At 41.8% G+C, this 21,273-nt stretch overlaps 1 protein-coding gene across 20 annotated transcripts in view; it reads left to right on the top strand.

Annotated features, from left to right (window-relative positions):
* The window catches only part of Plcb4 (phospholipase C beta 4), a 385,025-nt gene that overhangs the window by 293,186 nt on the left and 70,566 nt on the right, over positions 1-21,273 (top strand). For all 20 annotated transcript variants that reach the window (XM_037205240.1, XM_028884521.2, XM_028884514.2 and 17 more), the window contains 6 exons: positions 2,603-2,682; positions 4,932-4,985; positions 10,614-10,695; positions 11,584-11,684; positions 12,336-12,393; positions 19,146-19,254. In XM_037205240.1, coding sequence (XP_037061135.1) covers positions 2,603-2,682; positions 4,932-4,985; positions 10,614-10,695; positions 11,584-11,684; positions 12,336-12,393; positions 19,146-19,254 — 484 coding nt within the window. The remainder of the gene's footprint in view (positions 1-2,602; positions 2,683-4,931; positions 4,986-10,613; positions 10,696-11,583; positions 11,685-12,335; positions 12,394-19,145; positions 19,255-21,273) is intronic.

Consider the following 21,273-nt stretch of genomic DNA (forward strand, 5'->3'; position numbering starts at 1 on the left):
ATGTTTACAAAGAACCACAAACAAGTCCTGTAGTCGGTGGGACTCATTATTTCCTGTGTTTGACCTGAGTACTGACAGGGAGATGGAGAGGAGTGGAAGAGCTTCCCCTCATTAGACAGGGAGAGATGGAACAAGCCATTGAGTGAAAAGACCCCAACGTGAAGGCCTGCCCCGAGCCAGCTGTGAATATAGCCTCGCCTCCCTGCCCAGCGCTGAGCAGGCCCTGAGGATGGTGGTGGCATTGGCTGCTACATGGGTCCTGCGGTGACCTCCAAGGTCATCACCTTTCCATTCAAATAAAAACAGTCTTCCCCAATGCTGTTTTCAAAAAGTGGATGAAGGCAACTTAAGCCTCCTCAACACCGCCCTCCCCCTCCCCTCAGTGTCTGGAGGTTATTTCTAGAAACAACTAAATTAGCACAATCAAAAACAGCCGTGTCGTTTGCTCTGCACCAGCCACTTCTGTGCCCCAGGAAACTGTGGACTTTGTTCTGTTTTGGAATATGTCTCAAGCCTTCAGGTTCAGAAAATGCCCTCCGTTAATGCCATCCAAATTATTTGTGCTTTTTCTGTCTGCTCCTGGGAAACTGTGTGGGCCTGTGGTTTGTTAGGCCAATAACAGGATATTCGATAATCTCCCGGGAACCAAGTCCATATTTAGCCTGACAGAGGACAAGAGGTCTGATGATGAGAAACGAAGCAGTTCTTTAAAGCTCCTATTTCCTTTCTTGCTTCTCTCTCAGTGCCCAGACCTCACCTATTTGTTGAAGCTTTTGATGCTATTTACAGTTCTCAGAAAATGGCCTTTGCCAGCTGCCAAAGGGAAGGTGCCTCTCAGAGCTCCTCCATCTTCCATCAGAAAGCTGTTAGCAATGACTGGGACACTCAGAGGCAGCAAAGGGCATTAGCTTCACACCCAACAGGATGGCTCCTATAAAAAAAAAAAATAGGCGCTAGCGAGGATGGAGAAGTTAGCTCCGTCATGCACTCTTGGTAGAAATGTGAAATGGCACAGCTCTCATGGAGAGCAGTGTGGCATTTCCCTGTAAAGTTGGGAGAATTCTCATGTGATTCTGCAATTCTGCCTCTGGGCACTTAGGCAAAATAATTCATATCATGATGTACAGTGTCCAAAATGAAGAAGGAGCTCAGGTGTCCATCGAAAGAAGAATGGATGGATGAGCCATGACATTCACATGTTAAATGAGAACAATATGCCTAGAGAAGTAAGCCAGTGAGAATATGGCAAATTCTGTGTGATGATTATTATTGTTTGGGATACCTAGCAGAGTCTGTGTTTTTACATAGACACGGAGAACTGAATGGTAGCTAGTGGGGGCCAATGGGTGGATGCAGGACTCGCTGAATTATGTAATGCCCCTGAGAAGGATACATTTATGTTCTATATGTTTTACCAAAATTAAAATGGGAAGAAATCAAATACCAAAACCCCAAATCACACCCTTATAACTCAGTCAGCAACTCAGGTCTTGCACAGATAAAATCTTTTGTCCTTGTGGTGTGAAGCCTGGCACTCATGGGAAGTGCTGTGCAACAGGAACTTCTGTGATGACCACAGTGTTTCTCTAGGGCACTCTCAGCACCTAGCAGCCTGGTCATGGGTTTAGAGCACTTGCGTGCCAGCGGAGACATCCAGTTTTAGATCTATTCAATTTGAATTTAAGGAATCATGTGATCAATGACAGTGGAGTTCACATTTATGTTACTACCCATTCCAACATATCGTTCTTCCATTGGCACTAGCTGAAAACCTAAGGAGGTAGGGAATGGGCTTGAGAGGAGTCTTAACTCTGTTTATTCCTAAGTACCAGTTTGCTACAAAGCATGTTGCCAAGGTGTCACTCTTTCATGGCATTGATTAGCATCGATATTGGATCCAAGAGCAGTATTGGCCTTAGTTCATGGGCTAGCCTTTTCTAGTAAAATGCCCTTTTACAGACCCAAAGTTCTTCCCTGCCATGCTCAGTCTGTCTTCACTTTTCCTTGTAAACCCATGGAGTGATGGTATGAACTCCAGCTGAGGTCCAAGTCCTTATACAGAAATTATGTGAGCACATCCCTGCCTGTTCTGGGTACCCTGGCAGCAGGCAAGGAATCTTTTACTTTTTAAAGCTTTGCTGGAAAATGCAGACAGATTAAGCTATGTAATCAGCCCGGATGGAACAAATCAGACACTGCAGTGAAGGGCCTCATCACATTGTCCTCTAAAATGGAATAGGTAGATGTATCAGCATGTACTATACAGCATTGCTTAGAAAGAGCTGAGCAACTAAAATAATAAGGCTTCTATTTAAACAGGCTGCAAGTAGAAAGCTTAGCAAGTCAACCAGTGGGTGGCATCCCTTTGAGGCAATCCAGTCTTTCATGCAGTGCAGATGCCACATTTATCTTAATGGGAAGAATGAAAGCTGTATATTAAAGAATAAAATACAACTGTGTAAAATATAGATGGCTGTGTGGCAGGAAGGGGATAAAGAAGAGTTTGTAGTTTTATTGCACAGAGGAGGCAGGCTGTCTAATAAAAACACCATACCTGGCAACAGAAGATTGCTCACTGGGACTTTGTTTTTTCTTTTTTCAGCAATGGGTAGAAGGCCTGAGATCAATCATTCATAACTTCAGAGCAAACAATGTCAGTCCGATGACATGCCTCAAGAAACAGTGAGTTTTGTTTGCAATGCCCCTTGTTTTTAGGACTTCTCTGCTAAGTGTTCTGATTAAGAGGTAAAGAGTGCATCACTGATCAGCCAACTCCTGCCTGCCTTTCCTTCTGTACATCTGAGTTTGGAAGTTGACCAACCTACTGTATTTCTATCACTTAGCAAGGCACTTGTGATGACTCCTCTTCACGAAACTTGTATTTTTTTTTTTAAAAAGATTGACAGCCAAAAGCCACTGGCCACTCAGTCCTCGAAGGGTTTCAAGCATTGGTTTTGTGTCTATCTTCTGATAGACACCTCTGCATGCCTGGCCTGTAGGCTGCGTGCTAGGGTATCTCAGGTCTCCATTGTGTAAAGCTGACAATTTGAGGGTATAGCCAAGAGAAGCATTAGAAAAAGCATCTGCTGCTGAGGTAAAGCAGGAAGTCCTGCCCCCAGCAATACCACTTCCTGTTTAATATGTAATCAGGGATCTCAAAGAAGCATTTGAAAAAGCATCTGCTACAGAAGTAAAACAGGAAGTCTTGCCCCAGCAGTACCACTTCCTGCTTAAGATGTGGCCTGGGATTTCAGAGTTCTTTGAAATGTCTTTCTAAATTTCAGTCAGTGATTTAGTCAAGGCCTGAAGATCTTACTGCAGCTCACTGTTCCTAGAATCTCAAGTGGTCTACTGTGCTGACAGAATTGTAGCCTTGCTGAGAGTCAAATGAAAGTTTCTTAAATAGAAATCCTAGAAAATCAGTGGTCCATAATTGTGTATGACTGCCTGCTTTCATAGGGGCTGTGAGTGGCAGGTAGCTATGAGGTCCCAAGGCAAGCATATATAGACGTTGTAGAGATAAGCTTCCATCTCTGTGAAACGAGGCCCTCACACCAAGAGATGGGCCAACAGTCCCATAGACACTTGCTTCTCTTACCTCCTGGTTGTTTAGTGGGTGCTTAACAGTGTGGTCTCTGGGCTCTAAACCTCAGCGTTACCACTTTGGGCAACTCCTTAGCTTCACAGTCCTCCATCAGAGAACCAGATTGCCATGTGGATGAAAGCAGAAAGCACCTCACCCAGTGTCTGGCTTGTAGATTCCTATTTGCTGTGTAGCTGTTTCTCCTTCCTCAGAGTCATTGTGCATATTTCCTTAGAGAGAACGTAGAGACTGTTTCATGCTGTGACTTGGGCTGCTGATGGCTTCAAGGGATCAAAGTCATGGAAAGCTTACTTATATTTGAATGGCCAGTATGCAGACACCAGCTCTTTGGGCAGAGGAGCTATTGCTCACCCAGTCACAGGCTGCTCACCAAGAGTGCAGACCTGCATCTTCTCCAGAGGATGTGTCTCCAGAGGAAGTCCCCATACCTGGGAGGTTATACTCCTGTTTCTACAACACACTGAAACAGGATAACAGAGCCAGCCCCTATGACACCAAGGCTGGTGCATATCCTATGAGGTTGTGTAAAAACTAGTTGAAACACAAGTTTGCTTAAGCCAGCTCCTTGCCTGTTCTTCTTCCCTGATACTTTGTCCCTAAAACATCTCCCAGACATAATAGCAACTTGTGCTTCTGGAACTTAAGATGGAAACTTTCCCAAAGACATGATGATCTGCAAATTGCTAGACTGTTAGTGCCTAGAAATAATAGGAATAGAAGTCGTTAGCTGAGAAAAATTTTGATTCCGACATGTGCTGAATGTTCTGGCTCCCTACATGTCCTGAGAACTTGGGGAAAGCAGAGTTACCCACCATTCTGAGACCTTCCCTGAAGACTGAAGATTAAGGAGGGCTCTACTCCTTATTCATCCTAACTTTGAGAATAGGGAGTGGTGACTTCCCATCGCCCCTCAGAGCAAGGCGAGACAGTCGCATTTCTTGTCACTTGAGTGTTTTAATGAAGAGCAAAACCAACACGAGCATGGACAGGCACCATGTTTTGCTCAGTACAAACATTCAAATTCTCATTCCCCTATGGGTGTCAGATTTTAATAAATAGTACTCTTGATTAAATTTGAATTTCAGACGATAAGATACTTTACTGTAAATACATTGTAAATGTTACCAGGAAGCATTAAAATATTATGTAACTTGAATTAAATTCAAATTTTACGGAGCACACTAAAATCTGAGGGTTCAAAATTCATCTCATAATTAGGAGTTTTAGAATAGATGTTTTCTATGAAGAAGCTTTTCTTCCAAGTTCTTACAGAGCTGGAGCAGGTACCGGTGGGACGCTCTGAGACAGTGTTGCTCTTGTTTTCCAGCTGGATGAAACTGGCATTTCTGACCAACACGACTGGTAAAATTCCAGTGAGAAGGTGAGTGAGACATTCTCTGCAGCTCTCCTTACGGTCACCATCCCAAACCAAAGACCCAGCCTGCTATAATGTCATTGCATGTGCTCATTGCCTTTAAGATATTTCTGGAAGCTTAGTTTCTGTCATTTCGTAGTTCAAATTTGTAAAAAATACTGGTGGAAATAAAGTTGCACCTCCCCCAGAACAGGAAGCATCAACTGTGGTAAAAGATGTCTGAAAATGTAGCACTGAATTTTCATCTGTGAATCACTAGGCTTTCCTAATTTATATTGTGCCCCACCCCCCACCCCCTTATCTGAGCAACAACTACCTCTCTCCTTCTGGCTAAACCCCGATTAGGAAAGTGCACTCTGCCAAGTCTGTGCCTCTGGCCAGCGCCTCCTCATCCAAGGTTGCTCCTCATTGGTCCCCAGAGAAGGTGGGGCTTTCCCTAAATTCAGCTGCTCACTAAAGTACCATAGACTTTGGTATATACATAACAGAAGTTCATTTCTCATAACCTGTAGGCTGGGAATACATGACCAGGGTGCCAGCATGGGACTTACAAATTGCAGATTAATTTCTTCTAGCTGTGCCTTTACCCAAGGAAAGAGGGCTAGAGAACTGTCTCAGATGGATTTTTATCATGCTCTAATACCAATCCCAAGAACAATAAAACCACCTCCCAGAGGCCCCTAATACCAGCACAGTAGAGTCCGGTTAGATTTTCATATTGGATGAGATTCTTCCCTCACCCGCCCTAGTGAACAGTGACAGAGAACAAAAGGCAGATGGAACCTAAAAGGAAGAGGGTGTGAGCCAGATGCATCTTTCCCCTGTGTTCTTTAATAGTTCTGACATATTTCATCCTAGGTGGAGTCCCCAAGCATTCCTCTTTTCTTCTTTTCACTTCCTTTCACATTTCAGCGTTTGCTAATGGTCTGTGTGTAGCTGTCAGGGCTTGTGAGGGTAGCTATGGAAATTCTTGACTAAACTCTCCAGGGTCATATTACTTGATGTTTATGTAAGCATGCACAGACATCAAAGAAGCTGGGCTCAGCCTAGAGCATCATCTGTCCACATGAGGCCAGGAGATACGTGTCCTTAGCCTGAAGCAAACACAGACACCCTGTGTACCAACCCACTCTTCCCAGGATTTTTTGACTCAAGTTCATGTTGATGTTGTCTCTGGAAATGACTTTAGTAAAGACACAGACTAACAAAACAAAGAAGCCTAGAGAGTGTTGTCTTAGACTGTCCATCTTTAACACAGAAGACAAACAAGTCAGCAAGTGCAGAATATTTGAATGGATGGATACAATCCAGCTGTGGCATTCTGGCCACCCCTGACCATTTCCAGAGTTCTTTCCCCGCTTCTCTATCTATATACTCCATTCTACCCAAAAGCTTCTATTCTGTACCCCTGTGCAAATGTCTCCACACTCCCTTACATTGTCACACAGAGCAGAACCATCCTAGACACCATCATTTTTCTTAATTCCATAGCTGTGGGGATCATGAACTTAAGTACCTAAGTGACGTGTCTGCAATCATATTTATGAGAGACTAGAATACACGAGGATGAGCCTGTGCAGTATCCTTTTTATTCAGCCTTTCATAGCTAGAGAGTTGAGTGATGGAGATCTCATTGTGGTGGACAGTGACTGGAGGGGCCACTAAAGGAAGGCCAAGATTCTCAGGTCTAATAATGCCAGCAACCTGGCCTGCTTACCAGGTCACAGACCCCACACGTCTGTTGTGGTGTTTAACAGGTCCATGTATAGGATTCTTTGCTGCCTTGCTGCTACTCAAGTGAAGGCGGTTTTTCCATAATAGTTTTCTAACAAGTCAGGTCTATGAAAAAGCCTTGGGAGCACCCCTGCCTAGTCGTTGTTACCAAAGACATTTCAGAAGGATTCTTGTTACATTGAAAACTTCCCTTAACTTGAGCAGTAAAAAGGCAATTATTTTGTTGTTTCCAAACAGTCTTAGAACTCTTGTCATATAGACAGTGCACAGCCATACTTTAGAGTGTACATATGGTAGTGTGGGAGACAGCAGTCTGTCTATTATGCTTCATTTCATTTTTTTTCCACAATAAAGATTTAGAAAACAGATTCCGTGGAAACAGAGCGACTATGATCTCAGAATCTCTCACCAGCAGTCCTGGTCTCGCTTGTCTGCCGTCCATCCATCATGCCCATCACATCACAATTCTGATTCTGTGGATCCCTGGGCAGCATGTTCACAAATAAAGCCATTACCACCATTTTGCCAGAAATGGCCTAGCTATTTTGGCATCATCTTTAGCTCTCCTTGACATGATTTTTTTTTTTTTTTTTTTTTGGTGCTTGTCATTATTAATAGGTGCTTAACACAAGCCATCTGTGTCTTGGGGGCAGTTAGTCAGAGTTGATGTAGAATTGATACCAAGCCAACAAAAGGCAGATAACTCTCCTGGTAGACGATCTGCCAAGGGTTAGGTAGAAATTGTTCTGAATGTTTTAATGGATGTGAAGGATAAACACTTTTTAAAATGTCACTTCGTCATCATCATTCTAGGGTTTTAAAATGGAAAGTATTAATATAGTGCATATTGTGTTAAAAAGGGATCTGGCTTCATAGTCCTTATGTAGTTTGGGAAAGGCCCCTGCCCTTGAACATTAAATCAAAATATAATTCCCAGGAAACTGCAGGAATGATGGATGAAGGTGCCTTGCTCCTTGCCTCCCTCTTCTCTTTTCTTTTTATGTGTATGATCTTGCATATTCTGCCATTCTCTCAAACTCCCTAGCCTGCTACAATTCATCCTCCCTCTTAGACCATGCTCTGAAAGTAACTGTCCTGTCTCACATTCCTTGTAACCCAGAATGCGACCTATGGCTAGCGAGTTGAGTGATGGAGATCTGCATTGTGGTGGACAGTGACTGGAGGGGCCACTAAAGGAAGGCCAAGATTCTCAGGTCTAATAATGCCAGCAACCTGGCCTGCACCATCCACCCATCCATGCCCTAAAGCTGCAGTGCCCTACAAAGGGCAGTACCCTGCTCCTTCACTAGTAGTCGGTGACTGTGTCAGAAGTTGGTGTTCAAAAGTCTTAGAAATATTTATGTTCACATATGGGCAAAAATGGACTCCCTTGGTTTCTAGGCTCATATTCTCCTAGTCGTTTTCAGAGTACCCTGAAATAAGAATTTAGCCAGAACTGTGGTAGGACTGAGCACAGCTCCAGTGCGTTCAGTGTGTTTGCTTCTGTAAATTCCTTTAAGGGAAGGAATGACAGTTTATTTTGATTGAATAGAATTTCATTAAGAAACTTGTGGTGTAGCTTAGTTGGTAGGGACCTTGCCTACTGTGTTCAAAGCCTTGGCTTCCCTAAATCCAGGTTTGATTGCACATGCCTATAGTCCCAGAACTGCAAGGTTTTAGGGAGTTTATGGCCATCCTAGGCTAGAGACCCTATCTCAAAACAAACAAACAAAAATTCTCATTGGGCACCTGGGTAAGCTTGACAGAGCACTAAAGCCAGATACGCCTCTTTGGCCAGGTGAACTCATATAGATGGCTGTTGTGAATAAATGTGCTATACAGCCCTGCCTTTTTTAATCAGCAACCATCAGTAAAGTATGTATGTTGACAAGAAATGCTCGCATGATGTCTAAAGTGTCTCAAACTGTGTGTGATTAGTGTGTTGGACCCTAGTTAAAGTGCATCTTTCTAGAAACCAGAGAATTCAGACTCCCTTCTTAGCCTCCATATCACAGTAGACGAATTTTCAGACTCAATAATGATTTGAAAGATGTCTGGAGCAGAGGCAATACACATTGCTCTGGGGAAATAGTTTGACTAATGCCTCTGTGCCTATTTTCCATTCTGGGTTTCTTTTCTTTTTACGTACAGTGAGAAAATGTGTCTGTAGGCTGCCTGGCCCAAGCCTACCCACGTCTGAGAAGTCAGCAACTCTCTATCTCATCTCCTTGTTCCTTGACCTTTTTGTTCCAAGTCCTGCTTCTTGGCATTTAGCCAAGCACTCACCAAAAACCTGTTTTCCCTACTTGCTTCATCCCCTGCCCCCACCATGGTGTCTTGGTTCTGCTTCCCAGGAGTGGCTCAGACTCCAGACCTGCTGCCTTATGGCCACAGTGGTCAGTTTTCACCATGTTACAACCAGTCCTGTCTAAGCCAGCAGCCTTGAGTCAGCTAGGAAACCCGTGAGATTGCTATGCACAGATTATTCCCCCGAATTACAGGCACCTAACCTTGCTTTGGACCCTTAGTTCTTATATCAATGAATACTTTCATAAAGAAAGACACATTGAGTAAACACTTTCCCTTAAATTGAAAAGGTTAAATGGTATCTACAACCAAGTCAGTGTCTAAAGGTTGAATGAACTCTCAAGACATGAGAAAAATATAGACATAACACACTCTGCTAGAAACCTGTTATCTGGTTTTCTTGCTTTCAGAGCACACCTGGGCTCCATTGTCAGCCTCCCTTATGTTTGAATACAATTGTCTCAAGGACACTTAAAAATACTTCTTGGAGTCTTCATGGGCCTCGTATAAAATAGTAATGGTTTAAATGGACACATCATAATGCATTTATGTAAAGCTCCTTCCTCTGGGTCTAATTTGATAAGCTGTACTCTGCAGTTGAAGTGGTGCTTTCTCACACTCACCAAGAGGAACTGGCCGTCAGTGCTTACATTCATTGAATATAAACAGTGGGGTGTATGTGAAGGCTGGGTGTGAGATGCTAATGCGCCACTGAAAAGCCACATTTCACAGGTGAAAGTCATCTTCATTTTCAAGTCAAGGCTGCCCTTCTGAATTTAGCCTTTCAATAACCATAGTAGTTCATGACCTGAGTTTCTAATCAGCAAGTGAGTAAGACCTCTTTGAAAGACAGAGACAAGTCTGAGAGTCATATGTACTGTGTCTGGATACCAAATATCCCCTAACCTCTCCCACTCAGATAATTTTCATTTTAAGTATCTCCAATGCATTTATAATGTGTGTGGGTCAGTATCTCCTCCTTTTACATAAGGAAGTTTGGCCATTAAGGTGTTAAAATTTGACAAGCATTGATGCTCCCTGTACTTACTAGCTAAAAGGCTATTCTGAAATACCATGTCTTGGGAAGAGCCATGATTCTGATGAAATAATTAACTGGGTCCTTCCCCACCATTTTCATGGTAAAACCCAGACCTCTTAAATGACTAGCATGGCAGGATGTCTCAAGAGTGCTTAGATGAAGACAGCTGAAATATGTCTGGTACTGGGTCTACACTGTAGTAAACATGCAAGCCAGGAGAATAGGAGTCACAGGCTTTCTCTAAGTGCAGACCTCATTCACATGCACCTTTAGAGCCTCTATACCATCAGCCATGCTCCAGGATCCAAATGTATCATTGCATTTGTCCAACACCCACTTGTTCACAAGCACCAAAAGGGACTACTTGTGTTAGAATTGGCCCTGGCAACCAGAGGGAAGAGTTAATTTGGTTATATAAAACAACATCAAATAAAAGGTAGTTTTATTCTTTCCCTTGCCCTCAACCCACCATCTCTAAAATATTTGGATCGTTGCATCAGAGAAAGCAGAAGGAGCAGTAACTTGATTTGTTTTTTCTTTCTCTCCTGCTGTAGTATTACCAGAACCTTTGCATCGGGGAAAACAGAAAAGGTGATCTTTCAAGCCCTCAAGGAATTAGGTCTGCCCAGTGGCAAGGTATTCACTGACTTAACCATATTTCTAAAACCATTGATGCTGTTGTTTGTTTATCCATTCATATGTGATTGACCAGGTTACTGTGTTAAACTGGCATCAGTTAGAGCCACTGACAGAGAACAGTTAACTTTCTTCCCTTTCACTGATCATGTTAACACTTTTCAAAGTGTTTTAAAATCCAACTCTTTCACTTCAAAATAATTTTTGTCAACTTTATTAAGGTGATAGGAAAGAAGGGCAGCTGTTCTCTATACAGTTTATGGAGTTTACTTTAGAACACCCAGCCACACTGCCTTAACCTAGCATAGCATCAGCATGAATTATTAACTAATAAATTCAGTTCCTCCAGACAGCCTTGCAGGATGTCATGAAGGATTCCTTTCTATCCCGTCCATTTATGTTCATGACCCTTTGTATTCAAGTCATTGAAATTAATTTTTTTTCTTACTGCAAGAGAGACTTGTGCCTCAGATGTGTGCCTTTAAAAGTCTTGTTTGAAAGTTACTTTTCAGAGTGTGACAGGTAAATCTTATTGGTTGCTCCTGTCCCTTTCTGTGACCCTCTAAAAATTCACAAAATAAATATAATTAAATATTGGGCTTGATTATCCCATATCCTCTGTGAGAATACTTACTTTCCTCCCGCAAGAAGAGTAGAAAATTTTCTGTGTATTCAGTTGATGAGGCATTTCCCAGAGAAAGCTATGCTGGAGGCAGATGTCACTAAGTGTCTCATGTGTCATCCATGCCATGTGGATAACTGGGGAAGCCTTATTTCATTTGCTGTGGTTACTCCAAGTGCCCAGGGCTTTACTTCAGGTCCTTATAGATAGCCGTTCTCTAAGGAGAAAGATGTTCCTTAATACCTGTCCTTTTTTATTCTCCACAGAATGATGAAATTGAGCCTGCTGCATTTACTTATGAAAAGTTCTATGAACTGACACAAAAGATTTGTCCTCGGACAGATATAGAAGACCTCTTTAAGAAAATGTAAGTTCTCATTATGGGGAAGTGTTATATAGTACTATCTTTGCCCCTGTAAATTTTGAAACCATTTTTTGCTGTAATCTTTAAATATATGTTGCTAGCTCTAGTATGTCTAGTCAGGGTTACATTTTCACCCCTTAATTTATTAGCATAGAAGCCCACTCTGAGGTTGTTTTTTTTTTTATTTTTAGAAACTTTGATTTAGATTAATTACAGCACTTGGAACGTTTATTCCCCCCCCCTGGCATTGGCTTTACTAACGACCTCCGATTTTAACCTGCTCCTTTAGGTATTAACCCATTATGTGAACTAACTAGATTCGATTTGGAATGTTAATATGTTGTTGAGAAGTTCATTCATTCCAGTTATTTCAAATGGATGACTTACATGTTGTTTCGGAAGGAATGTCTTTTGATAATGCTAAAGAACTGCACATCGCAGGCAACTTCTGTGACCTAGTGGGAATGTTATCTTTCCTTTGTCGCGGTTGTCGGGTTCCTCCTGCCCCCACTGCAGTCCCTGACCACGCTGAGAATCCACCTACTCCAGGGTTAGAAAATGAGTATAGAATTATGAACCAATGTCAACATGTAAATCGTACCTACTGTAGCGTCATATACAAAAACTTACTTTTTCTAATACATTTCTTTTCAGCAATGGAGACAAAACTGATTATTTAACGGTAGACCAATTAGTGAGCTTTCTAAACGAAGTAAGCTTTTTCATACATTAACTCCATAAGTCTGTGTGCAGTGGCTTGCCTCCCCAGTGTCCTCACTGCATGCTTGCGTCACGTACCCTTCCTCGCTTGCCTTCTGACCTGCTGATCTTTCCATGATGGCTTGACCAGGTGCAAACATCAGCGGCTGCCCGTGTGTCCTTGTGCTTCCTCCACGCTGGCTTTGCACACCACTTCCTGTTGGTTTCACGCTGTGATGTGTAAGCTCCGGTTCTGTGTGTATGTGTGAAACTTGTCATGTATTTATTTAATTAAATGTGTCTGTATTGTTTTTTTTTTTTTTTTGCAAGATGATTTTTAAGGTACTTTGATTCTATTGATCTCATAAATGGAAAGAGAATGGATTGAATTTATGACACTATATTTGGATTCTCCATTGCTAACTTTTCCTCAAACCTTTGCATGGACTAGAAACCTGTATTTTTGTCTTTTAAGGGTTTGCATGTAAGAAAAATTCGTAGGTTCAAATATTTGACTCTTGAGCTCTTAGGCAAAATATAGTGTTAGGCCAACTAGATTGCAGGTGAAATTTTTACTTTTTATTTTCAAAACAAGCTCAGAGCTCAATTTAGAATACAATTCACTTAGCAACTACAACTGGCAACAAAATTTGCTTAAGGGCAAGGAAAAGTATTTTAGAACAAGCAAAGATCACAACTTTGGTTACAACTAAAATGAACTTTTTTCATGTACAAAACATTTTTTTAGCAAAACCCACAGAGGCTCTTTTTAATCTGAAAAGAAAGAAAAAAAAATCACCCTTTCCCCACAACACACATAAATAGAAAAGTTTGAGTAAGGAGTGGAGAACACAGTCTTGTTTGGAAAGCATTTAAGTTCACAATCATACCATATAAGAAGGACATGCTTGAAGTGGCAGGACGGAGCTGTTGGAGTTGTGCGGTGGTAGAACACATACTTAGCATACATGAGGTCCTGTGTTCAATCCCCAGCAAGAGGAGGGAAAGGAAGCATCATGGTAGACACTAGGTAGTGCCTCAGAAAAGAGAATGGGCAGTGCCTGGTTTGCCCCTTTGCACAAACAAATCATGTCTTTGCCAAAGGTCTTCTCTTCATGATGCGCGTAGGCTCAGTGGCTTACAGTGCATAGGGCCACACATCAGAAACTATTACTACAAGCATACATGCACTGAGACAAGAGAGGGACTTCATATATCCACACAGATGCCTCCACCTTTGAGGAATCTGTTCAGTGCCATACAGTATTTCTTTTACTTGAAAAGGTTTTAAGTCATTCCCACCCACTTCATGGTAGTCATCCGATTACTGTGTTTGTAATCTTTACCCAGATATTATCCACATTCTTGTGCCACAGTTCTCCGAAGTTAATTAGCCCCCCTTTATTTCCTTAACCCCTCTGCCTCCTCCTTCTGTGTTTGTTGAGTTTTGTTTCCCTTAGCTTTTTCATGTACTTTGGTTCATTCATCATCTTAAATCTGGTGAGATGGGTGGGAATCTGGCTTTCTAGGTGGCAAATGTTTTAAGAGAGAAGAGAAAACCTTACCACGTGGTCAGTTCCTCATCACTTCCTGGGCCAGCCATCTACTAAGCATGTGCTTCCTACTGCAGTATGCTGTTGTAGTTCAGAACCTGTTCTAAGGTCTTGAGGATAGGTACTACTCTTGCTCCTCTTGGAGGACTCATTTCCTCTCACAGATGGCTTTTCTTTGTCTGCTTAATAAACAACTTCATAACTGTACAGGATTTTTAAAATTTTACTCATAAATTTTGGAAGCTTTTACTTTTTAAATTGAAGTATTTAAAGAAAACAGATGTCTCATGCTTTTCTGGCTCTGTCATCCATATTCTTTATGAGGAGGCAAGCCATTCCCTGTCACTGTGGAAAGTCATAGGCTTTGTTCTTGGTATTTCCTTCTTCTTAGCTTCTCCTTATGCAAGGGGATACCTTGAATGTTTGGATGAGACTGATGGAATCGGCGTGGTTTCTGTAGGTTGTAAAGAGACTACAGGATAATCCAGAAAAGTAAATGCCCTGGGATTTCAATCAAAGTGTCATCCCCAAACAGTGCTTTCTTCTTCCTCCACTGTTCTTCCACATCCCCACCCCCACCGGCTTCCTGCACATCCTATGTGGAGTTCTACCCTTAGCCCATTAATTTCTCCAGAATCAAAACAGCTTTAGGCAGGGCAACTTCAAATCTTGTAACACAAGGAGACAGAGCTCATCTGGAAAGCAACAGGCTTTGGAATGTAAAGGTCTGTGACATTCAAAAGATCAGACCTCAACATTTTCTAAGGACCTCAGCCTTGTAACCTCAACAGGAAGTTTCACTGCTACATGGAACCCAGCATCGTGCAACAAGACAAGAGAAAATGAGGACCACTGGAATCTTGCTCCCTCTTTCTGTTTAGTATGCTAATCTCTACCTTCAAGAGGTAGGAAGGAGAGGAAGACTGAGTCCCTGAGTTGCTTTGTGTGGAGTATGTGCTCCTCTTCCCTCAGTGGTAGCTTTGGATTCATTTTTCATCTGCTTTTCAGGGCCTCTTGGTCACAGATGGCCGTAACCTGATTCCCCAGACAGGCAGCATCAATATCTCCTAGCAGCTTATTAGCAATGCAGATACACTGAGTCAGTATCTGTACTTAACAAGATACCCAGGCAACATGTGTGCACATGGAAGTTTGTGCAGCACTGTCTAGGCTAACGGGATTCCTTCTTGGGGTGCTTAGTGGAGTGGAGGAGAGTCTGAGCAGACTATATATATTCTTGGATTCTCCATTTAGTCAGACAAGTTCACTTCTCACATCTAAACTTTTAGCACCATCCGTCTCTGGGTTCTATCCACGGGATAGAGGGAAACTTCCTTTGCAGAATCATGAAGTATAGCAGGTTAGAATCATGGAGAGCTAGGGGAGGCACATGCTGGGAGCCGCCAGTGTCAGGCTCTGCCTTAAGCTCAGCCCTATGTAGCAGGACTAATGCAGTCTCTAGGGTCAGGTGGTTTTGCTTTCTTTTCCCTGTTGCTAATAAGATACATTGATTTCAGTGCCGCCTCCATTTCTACTTCATTTCCTATAAGCATAATAGCAGCTAAGGTCCTGGAGAATTGAGAGCTGCATAGAGAGCAGGAAAAGCCAAAATAAGAAAGAGGAAATAGGTCTTACTTGGTGACAGTTAAAAAAAAAAAACAAAACATGGCTCTATTTTATCACTGGTTATCAACTCCCTCACACACGTCACCACACCACATTGTCACCACATTGTCATTAGAAGCTGATTTTTACATTTTTGTAGTTGGAAATAGGTAAGAAAGTAATTAAAATCTTTCTCTTTCTTTATTCTTTGATGGAAAGATAAAAGAGAGAGGAAAGGGGAGTGAGCCTATCCTTGCTGATCATTCATTTAGCATTTTATACCATTTTTTAAATATTAGAGCAGCATCTTTCTCCCCCAATGTGCCTGTAGTAAATCAGTTGACGCCTTTTCTTCAGTAAAGCTAAGGACAGAGTTGTGGAGACTCCATAGTAGATCTCATTTGCCTGGCACAGGTTTCCATGACCTACTCTTTAGAGCTGTTTAGAACCTCGTTTTTTAGAAAGCTCTGGGTGCCAGGAAGTGAGATCCTGGGCATGTTGTTTATCTGAGTGGAAGCTGATGGTGTTTCAGAGCCGTGAAGAACTTCTATGCTGCCCTGTTTCTGACTCGAACTCTTCTGCATCCTGTTACTCTGAAGTTACCTGGATGTGATTGTGTGCAGCACTGTTTCTTACTATGAGCAATCAAGCAAACCTTACCAATTGTTTCCCTGCCTCTGGATTATCCAGAGGGTCTAGGCTCTGTTACCTTTTAAAATGTGAAGATTTGGGTGAAAGAAAAGATTATATTATCTGGCAGAGCAGGTACAAAGACAAAATGGAGTTTTATTTTGTCTGCACTTAAAGCTTTTTGCTAAAACTGTAACCCTTAGGTAGCAAATATAAATAGGTACTGTTTTTCTGGCTATTCCTTCTACTAGGTGGGTGGTCTTATGAATATGATGCCCTCTAATTACATTTTAATGGATAAAGCTTAATTAGGAACACAGGTCAAATGATTAGTCCTACCTTGCAGAATTTAGTTATTTGGGATTTTCTTTCTTTTGTTTTTTGTCATGGATATGCAAGTGAATTAAAATGCATGTGGTTACAGATTAAAGCAGTGTTTTTGCTGTTTTTCTTCTCTCTCTCTCCCTTTCTCTCCCCCTCCCTCACTTCCTTTCTCTCTTTCTTTCTTTTGTTTTTAAGAGGGCTGACCTCCAACTCACTATGTAGCATATGATGCCCTTAAACTTCTGATCCTCCTGACTCTGCTTTCCAAGTGCTGCAATTACACAGACAAGTTCTACAACACCTAACCTGTGCAGTACTGGAGATTAAGCCCACAGGGCTGAGCAGGCATTCCTCCGGCTCCAGAGCAGTCATGCTTAAATTGAGCAAGTCAGAATCACCTGGGAACCGTACTAGACCTCCTTGCACCCTAGACAATTCCCACCCAGGGAATCAGTTTCAGTAGATCTGAGGAGAGGCCCCCAGAGTCCGAATTCTTTAAAATCTCCCACGTGATGATAATGTTGCTACTGCCATCCACATACCCCATTTTAAGTAGCACCACATTGTATGTACAAGTGTAAAAACACCCAAGAATGTCTGAATTTCCTTTCCTTTTTCTCATTGTCATCTGTTTTCTTCCCCATAGCTATATCCCATTTTCTCCCACTTCTTAAGTCATATGAATTTGCTCCATCGTTTCTCCAAGTCCCAAATGCTCAACAGTAATCTTATGTTTAAGTCAAAAGACTTAATTTCACTAGGGCAAGTACTGAGGATAACTGGGTGTAACTATACTTGGGTATGAAAGGAATTCTTTCCATCCCTTATCCATCTTCTTTAGTGCTATTGTTTATGGGGGGGAAAGATCTCTATTTCCATCCCTTATCCATCTTCTTTAGTGCTATTGTTTATAGGGGAAAAGATCTCTAGAGAGTGGTTGGGATTTTATTTCTTTGAATGCTTTTAAATGATTCTTCTCCCCCCAGAGGAGACCCTCATGCCCTTGAATACTGGGGCCTGCTGCATGGTGCATCAGATCCTTACAGGGTATAGCATGTCTTCCCTTGCCCGGCATCCCACTGTGCACATCACTTTCCCTTTCTCTGCAGATCCCATCACTATTCTCCACAGTATCAAGGCCTGTTGTTAGTGTAACAGTTTCCAGTCTATCATCTACATGGGCATAATCAATAATTCCTTAATAGTATAACAGAAAGATGCTTCATCAGGATAGACTGTCAAAAAGATATTGATCCCTTCACTTTAGCACTTTTAACTAAATTGGACTAGGGGAATCTAGAGACATCTGTGCTTTAGCAGTTAAAATCAAGTGTTCCATTCCATTGGCCAAAAATATTGTTCTGTGCATAGCTCCCTTTTCAGATGAACATCCGAAAGCAAAAAGGGATAAAAGGTCCATATGAACTTGTACCAATTGCTTCTTAGGCATCTTTCTAATAAAACTGCAAAGTCTGTGCATGCATCTGGGTAAAGAGTTGTTGCCAAAGTATGATTTGTTGACCAATTCTTGCTCACATCTACTTATTGGTTATCATTCTATGAAAGTTTGCTTTTTATTCATTTGAGAGAGAACACAATGCAATCTTATCATCCACAGTGAACTATAAGAAAGTTTAGTGGACCCACTGCCTCCAGACATGTGCCATGACATGTGTGTACCCATAGTCACACACACACACACACACACACACACACACACACACACACACAGGCATATAAACAGAAGCATGCACACACACACACAGCTTAGTCAGGTAGTGAATGGGTAAATGGGCTTCTCACCATTCCAGGAAGTCAGGGCAGCCTCACTGCAGAAAGTGTGTTGCTCCTCCAATGCAAAATGCATCTTGAGTGCTGATTCAGAAAGGTGGATACCAGCAGCTTCCATAAGAGCCTTCTTCCATGCGCTCTACTGGGGACTTCTAGGGCAAAGTGAGTGCAGTTTTAGAGTGAAGATGCTCTCAGCTGTTGTCTTTTAAATTTGTTTTTTATATAAAATATACTTATAAGTATTCTGTGCTGATTAATTTTCATCATTACAATTATACCATTTTGGAAAACTGTGAACCCAAGAAAACAAAGTTTGCAGAGTGTTCAAGAACCTCTTATTATTAGAGAAGGACAGATTAAAACTTAACTATTTACTTTTCTGACATTAGAGTTTTTGTTGTTACTGTTTTGGAGCTTTGTGCCAGTTAGTATATGATCTGGTTGCTTATTTTAATTTTTTTTTTGTTTCACTCTTTAAAACTAGCCTTAATAGTAAATTTTTAAGTGCTGTAAAGATCCTTTGCTCTCATTTTTTTGCACATATTTGTGGCAAGTCACTTACTAAGGTCTAGGAAGTAGAAAATTGTGCTTAACATTCTCACTCTGTCATGCATTCTTCAAAATTTAAATGGAAGAGAAGTACACATCTCCTCTTTTTTCACCATAGGCCCCGACAAAGTCAGTTCAGATAGGAACATTTTGAAGTATAGTTCAGGGAGAGAGCCAGGAAGGCAGGGAAATCTGATCTTTGTAATTATAAATATGATAGTCTAGATGAATCTTGTTTTACAAATTATATGCTTAGAAACCTGATTCAAGGGTGAGGAGCGTGGGTCTAAATGGAGTTATTTTCTCATCATAGCATCAACGAGATCCTCGGCTGAATGAAATTTTATTCCCATTTTATGATGCTAAAAGAGCAATGCGGATCATTGAGATGTATGAGCCTGACGAAGATTTGAAGAAAAAAGGTAATATAATTGAAAAAGAAGACAAATTAAATTTTGTTTTTGCTAAGACAAGAAAATGTACATTTAAAATACTTGAATTTTAATTAAAATATCTTAATGCTTTGGGGCAGCGTAGATCCAAAGATTAGTAATTGATTTATTCTTTTCCTGCTCTTAAGTTAATTTGTATATTCTATCAAGTGAATCCGCACTGTCTGAAGTATACCACTACAAAATGTACTGTGTTGTTAAGCACGTTGTAGTGATAATCCCCTGTAATATGCTTACATTGTTTTAATTTCGCATAGTGCTGAAAAGGCAGTCTCTGTTGCAATCTTTGAAAAGAATCTCTGTCACACAAGAACCCACACCTCCCTTGGCCCCCCTTTGTTCTGCTAAACTGGACACATTTAGTACTTAATTTGATGTGCATCCCTGCAGGAGGGGCATGCCTGTGAGCCTGGCTCCCATGAGCCTGGCTCCCATGAGCCCACTGGGGGAGGCAGGCACCACTACCCTTGCTTTGTGCAGCTTTTCCTTGTCATTGTGACCAGGATACTTAACAGAAGCAACATTGGTGAGGGAAAGGATTTCTTTTAGTTCACATTTTCAGGAAATGTTAGTCTGTCATGGCAGGAAGGCCTATAGTGTCCGGAGTGTGAGGGACCTGGTCACATCCTAGCAGAACTAGCAAGCAGAAATATCCAGATCCCAGACACACCCCCAATGACCGACCTACCTGTACCAGTCAGTTCTATAACATCCAAAACAGTACTACCCACTAGGAACCAGACTGCAAGGGACACTTCACATTCAAACCTGTAACACTGGGAACTCAAGACTGAATAAGAAGTGCCTCCTGCCCTCACCCACCTGGAAGACAGTCGTGTTCTGTTCCAGCGAAAGACAAGTGAAACTCTTCCTCAGCAATGTGATAATGTAATGATTTATGTGTGTCTTTGTTATTTCTCAAGTCCTTTCAAGACCTAGAAGTCTAATTATAACTGACACCACCTAAGAAATGTGCTTCTCTCTTTCACAAATGACAGAAATTTAAAGCCTGTCTTTAACTTAATGAGTGTAAGAACACAGCTCAAACCTTGGGATTGGGACAGGGTCTCATAAAGTAGAAAATGTACCTCTCTGGTAGTTCAGCATTTCCACTTGCAGATATGGACCCTAGAGAGTGTCCCATATAGTCTCCAAATACTGGCTGTTAGAGTAGTACTGAGTTCGGGCCTAGACCTCTGCTGCTTCCATGCTTTCTGCTTGGAGAGAGGGTACCTCTCCAAGTGTCTGCTGTATACATAGGACATTCAGAGTAAATCCTCCGGTCCTAATCTCTACTGTAAACCAGGGGCCTGGGGTAGGCCTGCTCATCTGCATGTTAAAGGCTCGCATTCGCAGCATGGTTTGATTTTCCTGTCTCCATCCCTCTTCCTTTCACAGCCTAAAAAATGGTTGCACTACTCACTTAGCTTTTCAAGTCAGAATTACCTTGTATTATTATTTTTTTATTTCTTTCACATCACTTATGATCTGTCACCAAACACATGAGGTCCACTTCTCTTCATTCTCTCCTTCTCAGACATTCAAGGCCACAGTGCTTTTCAAGGGGCAATGCCAATTGGTTTGTGACATCTTTATCCTGCTTTTTACCCAGTACTGTGCTCCACACGGCATCCAGAGTAAGCCTTTTAGAATACTATCCAATGGTATTGTGCACTCTTCTACTGCACCAAAGCTTCCCGACACAACATTCTCAAGTACTTAGGACTAAACCCTGGTAGATGCAGCCTTTGGTTTGCTCTCCAGCATCATTGCCCACCACTTTACCAGATGATGCTCATTCCACTTGGTATTCATTAAGTGGATTGAGAATACACACTCCTGCATCAAGAGTTCTGCATTTGCTCATCCTTCTCCCGGAAAGCCCCACTCCTGTATGTCTGTGTGTCTTGTCCCCATGTGTCTGTGTGTCTTGTCCCCATGCATGTATGAAGTCTTAAAAAGATTTCACTGACCACAGGTTTAAACCAG

Source organism: Peromyscus leucopus, chromosome 4 (genome assembly GCF_004664715.2).
Source record: "Peromyscus leucopus breed LL Stock chromosome 4, UCI_PerLeu_2.1, whole genome shotgun sequence".
In the NCBI taxonomy this organism is placed as follows: domain Eukaryota; kingdom Metazoa; phylum Chordata; class Mammalia; order Rodentia; family Cricetidae; genus Peromyscus; species Peromyscus leucopus.